Source organism: Vombatus ursinus, unplaced genomic scaffold, assembly GCF_900497805.2.
Source record: "Vombatus ursinus unplaced genomic scaffold, bare-nosed wombat genome assembly UNPS02014770.1, whole genome shotgun sequence".
Classification (NCBI taxonomy): Eukaryota; Metazoa; Chordata; class Mammalia; order Diprotodontia; family Vombatidae; genus Vombatus; species Vombatus ursinus.
The window spans coordinates 1,141,267-1,150,635 of NW_020954548.1; the positions used below are offsets into that span (position 1 = coordinate 1,141,267).

A 9,369-nucleotide genomic window follows, 5' to 3' on the forward strand; every position below is an offset into this window, starting at 1 on the left:
TTTTTTTTTTTTTGCTAGACAGTGGGGTTAAATAACTTGCCCAGGGTCACACAGCTAGTAAGTGTTATGTGTCTGAGGCTGGATTTGAACTCAGGTCCTCCTGAATCCAGTGCCGGTTCTCTATCCACTGCACCACCTAGCGGCCCCTAGGTGATTTTTATCATCATGAATTTGTGAAATGTGCCTAGAGACATTGACTTCTTCTGTATGACAGTTTCTTAGTTTTTTACTTGGCAGAATGAAGACCCTTAAATTCTTGTCAAACCATTCTCTTGGTGGGTTTTTGTCTCTCAAATTTCACAATATTTAAATCTTACAAGTGTCTCTGCTTTTAGAAAACAGTGGCAGAAAAACAGGAGAAAAGAAATCAAGATCGTTTGAGGAAGAGAGAAGAACGAGAACGAGAAGAAAGGATGGGCCGAAGGTGAGTTTCAGCAGTCACACTTGAGAGAAATCAAATGGCACATAGGCTAGTTCAAAAGAACTTGTAGTTTTAAAAGCTTCTCAGAAAACATGAGTAAGATTTTGCAAATTTAATGAGTTCCTACTAGGCACTAGATAGCCAAAGATGAAAATACTATAGAACTTAAAATTAAATGTGGAGGATATGTTTGCAAATAGGTATGACATAAGGTAGAGTGAGTTAAGAGCATTGGAAAGATTTCTTTCTGGTGAGCAGATTACACAGATCCAAGATTCAGAATTAGAAAAGACCATAGAGGTTGAGTTCAGTCACCCCTTTATTTTACTGATGAGGAAAGGCCAGAGAAAGTGTGACTTTCCCAAGGTCACATAGCTAGTAGATAGTAACAGATGGAATTTGAACATTAGGTCCTTTGATCTCAGATTTTGTATCCTTTGTACTAGGACACAGCAGTGGTAACTGCTGTCTTTCAGATCTGGAAGGGCTTTATGGCAGGAAGAGAAGACTTCTGACGGATGGAAATGAGGAAGGAGAATGATCCAGTCTTGTGGAGTGGCCTATGAATTTAATCTGGCAGAGGAGCAGGACAAAGTTGAGGGAACAGTTGACTGGAACATAAAATACTTAAAGGGGGGAGTAATGGGAAAAAAGAGTTATTTTGTATTTATCCATGTTTATGTAGCAAAAAACAAATTTAAAGCAATAAAATAGTGTTTAGCCTCCCCTTGATTTTATCCCTTATCTCATTTCTGCATGCTTTATCCCCAGAGGTAGAAGAGGAGATAAAAATTGTTCTGTAAACAGAAAAGATTTGTAAAGTCAAGATACAGTTAGTGTGGTATCATTTAAGCTGCAGTTGGTAGAGTTGGGTTTTAGGGATTCATAGCTTTTTTTTTTTTTTTTTTTTTTCAAACTTTTAAAAAGATATTTTTTCCCCAACTATATGTAAAAACAATTTTTAACATTCTTTTTTAAGTTTTGAGTTCCAGACTCTTTCTCTCCCTTGTTCCCCTCCCCTCTCATTGAGGAGGCAAGCAATTTGGTGTAGGTTACACATGTGCAGTCATGTAAAACATTTCCATGTTAGTCATGTTCATAACTGTTTTAGAACATAGTTACCTTACTATAATTTTCTTTATGGAATTACTTAGTGTATAGTTCTTTTTTATTAATTTATTTTTAGTTTTCAACAATCACTTCCATTCATTTTTGAGTTTCAGATTTTTCTCCCTCTCCCTCACCAAGATGGTGTGCAATCTGATACAGGCTCTACATATACATTCCTATTAAACATATTTTCCCATTATTCATGTTGTAAGGAAGAATTAGAACCAATAGGAGGAACCACAAGAAAGATGAAACAAAACAGAACAGAAGGAAAAATAAGAGCAAATAGTAGGCTTCAATCTGCATTCAAACTCCATAGTTCTTTCTTTGGACGTGGAGAGCATTTTCCATCATGAGACTTTTGGAGATGTCTTAGACCCTTGCATTGCTGAGAAGGGCTAAGTTTATCAACGTCAGTCATAGCACAATGTGGCTGTTACTGTGTACATCGTTCTTCTGGTTCTGCTCTTAGTGTATAGTTCTTACAAACTCCAGAATATGTTATAACATGTATATCAGAAGTCCTGGCTCCTGTATTTCTTGCTATGAAACTGGACAAGTCAAACTCTTAAGACTCAAAGACTCAATTTCATTATCTGTAGAGTGAGGGTAACACACCACCTACTTCAGAGAGTAATTGTGGGGAAAGCACTTATTTATATAAATGTGAATTGTTCAGCTATTTAGTTCAATGCAATGGCTGTGGAAAATTAAATGTTTGCATCTTTTTCTCTTTTTTTAGGTCTGGATCAAGAACTAGAGATCGAAGAAGGTGGGTGTATTGTATATGTATGGTAAGAAAGTATGGTGAGATTTTCTCCTTGTTGATAGAGGGACCAGTGATCTATTGATGCGCAGGAGGAACAGGAACAGAGGCTGACATAATAAAGTGGGTGCTTTACTGTGGGCTGGTATTCTATTTCCCACTGCAATTAATAGAGTGAGACACCACGTATGTTCTTATCCTGAACTTTTTAGCATTAAATTTTAACCAGTCTCAGTCTTCAGGAATGTTTTATAGAATAATGTAGAATATCATGGATGAAATAATTAGATAATTAGGAAAAAAGGAATGCCAGATATAAGTAAAAAGGACAAATGACAGGACAAATTGGCAGAATACAGAGAAGTTACTAAAAGGTGGTGTTAAGAGATTAGATCATAGTCCTGGGGCACCATGAATTTGGCATTTACCAATGACATAGAATCCCAAATTTAGAGGAGACTTCAGAAGTCATGTAGACTAAAGAATCTGAGCATGAATCGCTTCTGTAACGTCTTTGTTATTCAGTCTTTCTGACTTTTTGTGACCTATTCTGGGGTTTTCTTGGCAGATATACTGGGAGTGGTTCGCCGTTTCCTTCTCCAGCTCATTTTACATATGAGGAAACTGAGGCAGACAAGGTGAAGTGACTTGCCCAGAGGCCAGATGTGAAATTGGGTCTTCCTGAGTCCAGGCCCCACCTTCTGTTGACTGCTCCACCTAGTTATTTTTCAAACCCTGCAGTGACAGGAAACCCATTACTTCCATAGGAAACCATTTCCTGTGCTTTGCTATAACTTTATTAGAAAGCTTTTTGATATCCTCTTTCTTTGGAACTGGAAAAAAAATTTTTTTAAGAAAGTTTTTTGATTTTGTCTTAGCTGTGATCATTGGTTCCACTAGATACTATTTGTCAGCAATGTATGTAAGAGGGGTACTCTACATAACTTACTAGGTTGCTAACAAGTTCTGGCCATTGGAATGTACTTCAGGCTGTTCAATTTTATATAAAACAGCTGAGGTATAGTGGGAACAGCACTAAATTAGAGAATGAGAAGAATGAGTTGAAACCTAGCTCCACTGTTTATCAGTTGTATGCCTTTAGGTAAGTCACTTCATCTTTGAGCTTCTTTTTCCCCGTTTTGTATAATGAGGAAAATACCTGTTCGATTATAAACTTGTTGGGTTGTTGAGGCTCAGATGAAATTTATATAAAGTACCTGCTGTGTAAATGTGAGGTATTATTTATTCTTTTCAGAATCTATAGCTTTGGGTTTTTGCCACCACTAACTAGGTCACGATCTCGGGACAGGCGGCGAAGGCGGTCAAGGTCAGGCTCTCGTGAGAGGCGAAAGTCCCGGTCACGATCTCGGGACAGACATAGGCGCCACCGAAGCCGCTCACGTAGCCATAGCAGGGGTCATCGACGAGGTTCCAGAGACAGAAGTTCGAAACACAAGTAACTACTCTGACTCCTTCACGTAACAGCAACCAGGAGTGAGCTCCTTCTCTTTGTGTTACCAGGGTCATTGGGTCCTAAAAGTTCTTAGCTAGGAATTTTGACCTGGGGGTTTGGTGAGGTTAACTGAAATAAAGACTCCATATGCAAAAGACCTGAATTAATTCCTTGCCAGTTACCATGAATGTGTTTGGCAGTGTGTGAGAGAAAACGGAGGTGGGGCTCAGAATGGGGTTTGAGGGATGGGAGAATGGGCAGTGTTCATGGAACGTTCATTAAGTGATTGCCAGGAGCCATATCTCATGTGAGTGCTGCTTGACTTCAGATCATCACCCTGGCAGCAGAGTGAGTGCGTGTCATAGGCCTAGAATTTACATTTTGAACAGAGGCCAATGTGGTCAAACATAAATTCATACTTCACCATAATTATCCTGACATCCAATTAATGGGAATGTTTTGCCTGACTTGTCACTACAAAGTATATAATATGTACTTGCCTTTTTGTTTTTATGTCCCACTGCCTGTGATTTGCTAATAGTCACCTATATAATCAGGAAGAAAACTACCTTCCCATTGAAACTCTTTCAGCTTCTACTTATTGCTTGATGTTTCTTTTTCCTAGATTTAGAGATCAATCTTCAAGAGAGAAGTCCCAGGATAAGGAGAGGAGGGAAAAGAGCTTTGCTGATAAAAGGCATGAGGGTACAAATGGCAACGCTGGTTCAAAGAGATCAGAAGAAAGAGAAGCTGGCGAGATCTGAACTCACACTCTGTGTTGCACTGTAAATAGTCTGATAAACATTCTACACACAGCCTAAATTTACCATTTATATTTGCTGAATACAACTCATCTTTTGTAGTTTTAAATTTTTATTGTTTTGAAGATAGCTGTGAGTTTATAGAGATACAGAGTTACATACTGTTTACTGGAATTTTGTTTAGTAAGAATATAAGAAAACATGATCTGATGGATTGTCTTCAGTATAGGCCAGTGACACCCATGTAACTTGTTGGTTGCCTCACCCCAATGAATGCAGCAGTTAGCCCCATGGTCAGAAATGTAATCATTTCCCCTCCTCCTTCCCCCCCTTCCCCCATTTATGTCCTTTAGAAAACATTCACCTTGACCTTTCAGAGACTTGAATTATATAAGATTAGTGATAACATTACTACCACTGGTGCTGAATTTGCTATTTCTGTTAGGTTTATACACAGAGGAATCAAGAATTTAAAATATTTGGCAACTTCATTTTGAGTTTCTCTTATCTGATGCTTCAAGTCCAGAATATTATTATTTGTACTCTCCATTTAGACACCTTTGCTTCAGAAAGGTAACCAGAGCACCTTGTGTACCTTATGAGTGGGGTGCCCTAAGTCACTTAAAATTATCTAATTTTAAAAGCCAGAATCAAATTGACTATATAAATTTGGTTCTTTTGTTCATTCCCTATTTTGTGGATCCCTCTCAGTTAAAACATCAGCTCATAAAGCACCTGTAAAGATTCTACATATGCTGAATTGATTTTTGTATAGTACAGGTTGACCCCTTTAAAAATATACAACTTGAGCACAGATCTTGTGGGATTATGTCTTTACTGATTTCTACAGTGTAGTCTCTTTGTTTACCACTTATATTTGAGACAAAGATAAATCAATATGTAATCAAATTATATATCCAGAAATTCTCATCAGTAGGGGCACTGTTAAAAAGTTGGTGCTGTGAACACCTTGGCTTCTAGGGTTACTGTAGTTATTTTTTTTTTGTTTTATTTTTTTAAATACTATGTGATTACATAACTAATCTCTTCATCTGAATTGATTTCTTCTGTTTCTTGATGCAGCCAAGTAGCTTTGACTGCAGTCTCTTAAACTTTATCCCACGGGCTAATTTGTTTTAATTCCGTAAAGCAATTGTTTTACATTGATACCAAATGAATATTTTCAGATTTGGTGAACATGTTATTTGTAGATACTGCAGAAATTTCCATTTTTTTAGTTTTAAGTGGGGAGGAGAATTTTGAGGAGCTGAGCTTCTAATAAACTTTTTTTTCTTTTTAACATAGACCCTCCCATCTTAAGTTTCGTTGGATATACAGGAGCTGTTCTTGGTCTGTTTGGTCTTATTGATGCATGTTTAGCTATTACAGGAATCTAGTTCTGTTTTTTCCAACAACTATTACATTTTAATTATGGGTTATTTGTAGTCTCTACTATGTTCAGGGTTCTCCTTTTCCATGTACTCCTTGTCCCCCATGGCCCTTCCCTCCTGCTCCCAACCCCCAAGGAGAGGACAGGCCTATGGCCTTGGTGTGTTTCTCTTTCTTGAACAAAATGGACCTACTGTCCCAAAGCTTCTGATAATGGATTCCACATTAAAAAGGCAGTGGTAGAATGGAACCCACATTACATCGATTTGTTGTCTATGCAACATTTTGCAAATCTCATGACAACTGGGAGTTGTTTCTTTTGTGGCACCTTTGCTTATGAGGAGTTTTGGTCTAAGTATACAAATGTAAGTAAAATCCGCTGTTCTCTTGCCAGTCTAACTCACATTAAAGATTTATGTTTATGTCGCTTGGAGTAGAACTTGGGTAATTTCTTGTTTAGATTTTTATTTCAGCAAGAGATATGCTTTGCTTTTATTTCTGCAAATGTGTAATTGAATTTGGTAAGTCTTATTATTCCAAGGGAACTGTAATTTAGGGGACATTTCACTACATGCTCGGAAAAGCAAACTTTTCAATTGCCATTAAGATTACTTTCTTTAGGTCCTGTCCCAATGCTCAGTGATTCCATGGGGAATTAGATGGTTTAGGAAGTTACAGTAGTAAAACATGGAAGTAGCCTTCTGTTAAATCCCCATTTGTTGTATTTAATGTTTCTAAGAATACTTGGCCCCTGACTTTTCCACATTTTTCGAATAGTGAGCCTACTCATTCTTCACAGGATTAGTTCCTCAAAAGTCTCAAAAAACATATGGATATTAAAAGCTAGGAGTCCAAGCCCAGAGCTCTTTTTACTTTTCTACCCTAAATATCAAAAGATTTTAACCAGGAAGGGGACCCGAGAGATCTTTAAATTCCAAGACCTTCATTTTAGAGATGAAACAATAATATCCAGAGAAGGAATGTTACTTGTCCAAGGTCACACAGTAAGCAGAGCTAGAATTTTTAATTCAGATATTCTGATTTTAAATGTAGTACGCTTTCTTGTATGTCACATTTTTTTTTTTGCCCATTTTTCAAGAATGGTATTTAAGAGTCGAATTGTTTAGAGCAGAGTCGGGGAACCTGCGGCCTCAAGACCACATGTGGTCTAGAAGGTCCTCCTAGAAGGTGCAGCCTTTTGACTGAGTCCCAAGGTTTACAGAACAAATCCTTTTATTGAAGGGATTTGTTCTTTGAAGTTTGGATTCAGTCAAAGAGCTGCACTTGAGGACCTAGAGGGCCACATGTGGCCTTGAGGCTTTAGGTTCCCTACCCCTGGTTAAGAATAATAAAAAGTAATTTAATTACAGAAATCTTTGTTAGGACAGATTAAAGTTAGATTCTGTTGAAACAGAGGGGGAAAAAAGATTTCTTGGCTCTAAAAGAATGTTGGGTAGAGAAAACTTTTTGTTTAAGAGAAACTTAAATGTTAGCTGGGTCTAGAATGATCTAGAAGAATTTAACGAGGTTTTGGATGTATATCCCAAAGCTTCTGTAAAATATGTGCCAAGACCCTATGTGCCCTGTCAAGTTTTGAGCCATATCTTTAGAAGCAGCCTTCAATATGGATCCTGGGACCTGTGCACTCAGGGAAAGGTTTTGCTTATCCCATGATGATCCATTTGGATATGAAGAGATTCTGGCTGAGCAGACTATAGGTGGTCCCCTCTTCTTGGAACTATGCCCATTCTTTTGTCGGGGAATTAAATGGGAAATGTCAAAGCAGAACAAATCCTTGGGCATTCCCTAAGGACTAATACTGTGCTAGGTAGTGACAAAATACAAAGACAAAATGAGTAGTCCTTTCCCTCAGGAACTTTGTGTTCTCATGGAGAAAGCAGTTTGCAGGTGTGTGAATATAAACAGATACAAGGTCTTCATGGGGACAGGTAGAAGGGCACTCACAGTAGGCAAACCATGCAAAGGTTGGCACTTGAGCTGAGGCTTAAAGACTAAACCAAGGATTCCAAAAAGGTGAGAAGGGGAAGGGCAGAGAATCTCACTTAGGCATACTTCAGGCGAATAGCCTCATCCCTGGAGTGTGGAACCTTTGTGAGCCTTTTGTTAACTTCCTTAGGTAAGGAGTGGTTGTGAAGGAAGTTTGTATAAAGTTAGTTCCATTTGTTAGTATCTCTTATCTCACTGGAGCTAGGGAAATAGGCACAGAATACTTGCTCCATTAAATGCCAACTGTATGCTAGGCAGTAAGAAAAATGTTGCAGGCCCTGTCTTCAAGGAGCTTACTACCATGTGCAACAAATACTTGTGAAATGAATATAATAAAAGGTGGAGATCAAGAAAGACCTCATGGAAGTTGGACTTGGAAGAAAACTGAAAAGTAGACGTGAGGATGGAGTGTTAGGAGTCACACAGGAGATGGGTGCTGTCATGTATGTGTGATGTACAGATCACTATCCCTTCATGCTTTGAGTTATAATAGGCAAAATTGTGGTCATTTCAAGGTCTTAGTAGGTTGCTCCCCTCATTTGCTTTCCATCAAATCCTTTTTAGCTTAGTGGAGCCTTCTAGACTTTGTGCTATACTGTCAGAGCCTTTTAAGAACCAAGTCATCTCCATGCCACAATAAGTTGAACTTCAGTGAAAATGCTTCATTTTACAAAATTAAGTAATTTGCCTCCTTACTTGGTATCAACAAACATCAAAGATCTACTGTGTTCCCAGTCGTAGGAGGAGTGTATGTGGAATTGTCAGGTACAGTCTCTTCCCTCAGTCAGTTTACCTTCTCTTAGAAGCACACACAAATATCTATGCAAAATGGAATGTAATTTCACAAGTTAGATAAGTTAGATATGATGTTATAACTTTTTACCATTTACAATCTATGCAAAATGGAATGTAATTCCACAAGATAGATATGCTGTTACAGCTTCCTTTTACCATTTACCAAGTCCTTTTCTTACAACATCTACATTATTAGTCCTGTTTCACAGATGAGAAAAGTGAGATTTAGAGAAATGAAACAGTTTGCTCAAGGTGATGTGACCTTGTAAGTGATGGAACAGAAAATTAGGCCTAGTTCTTCCATTCTAGATCAAGGACAGTGGTACAGTAGAAAGGCATAAGTTTGTACCTTGTTTGAGTATTATGTGTCCTTGAGCGTGTCATCCTGTCTGCAATTCAGTTTTCTTCTCTGTAAAAGGAAAGCATAGATTAGATGATACCTATCAGTCCATCCCAGCCTTAAATATATGTGGTTTGATGTCAGACTCTTCCAGTATATGATACTGTTAGAAGAATTCAGAGTGGGGCAAGATCATTGTATGCCCAGGAAATAAGAGGTGGAACAGTGGGTAGAGCATTGGTCCTGGAGTCTGGAAGCCCAGAGTTCAAATCCAGCATCAGATGGTTTATTAGCGGTGTGACCCTGGGCAAATCAACTGCAAAATGT

The 9,369-nt window shown here is 38.1% G+C and overlaps 1 protein-coding gene across 8 annotated transcripts in view; it reads left to right on the forward strand.

The window, feature by feature from the left end:
* Nucleotides 1-6,339, forward strand: part of LOC114043730 (putative RNA-binding protein Luc7-like 1) — a 48,682-nt gene extending 42,343 nt beyond the window's left edge. For 3 of the 8 annotated variants that reach the window (XM_027862880.1, XM_027862886.1, XM_027862884.1), the window contains 4 exons: nucleotides 336-424; nucleotides 2,274-2,303; nucleotides 3,553-3,753; nucleotides 4,376-6,339. In XM_027862880.1, the coding sequence (XP_027718681.1) occupies nucleotides 336-424; nucleotides 2,274-2,303; nucleotides 3,553-3,753; nucleotides 4,376-4,514 (459 nt within the window). In that variant the 3' untranslated portion in view covers nucleotides 4,515-6,339. Of the gene's footprint in view, nucleotides 1-335; nucleotides 425-2,273; nucleotides 2,304-3,552; nucleotides 3,792-4,375 lie in introns of all 8 variants that reach the window. The other 5 variants (XM_027862881.1, XM_027862887.1, XM_027862885.1 and 2 more) reach the window with 3 other exon arrangements.
* The last annotated feature ends 3,030 nt before the right edge of the window (nucleotides 6,340-9,369 follow it).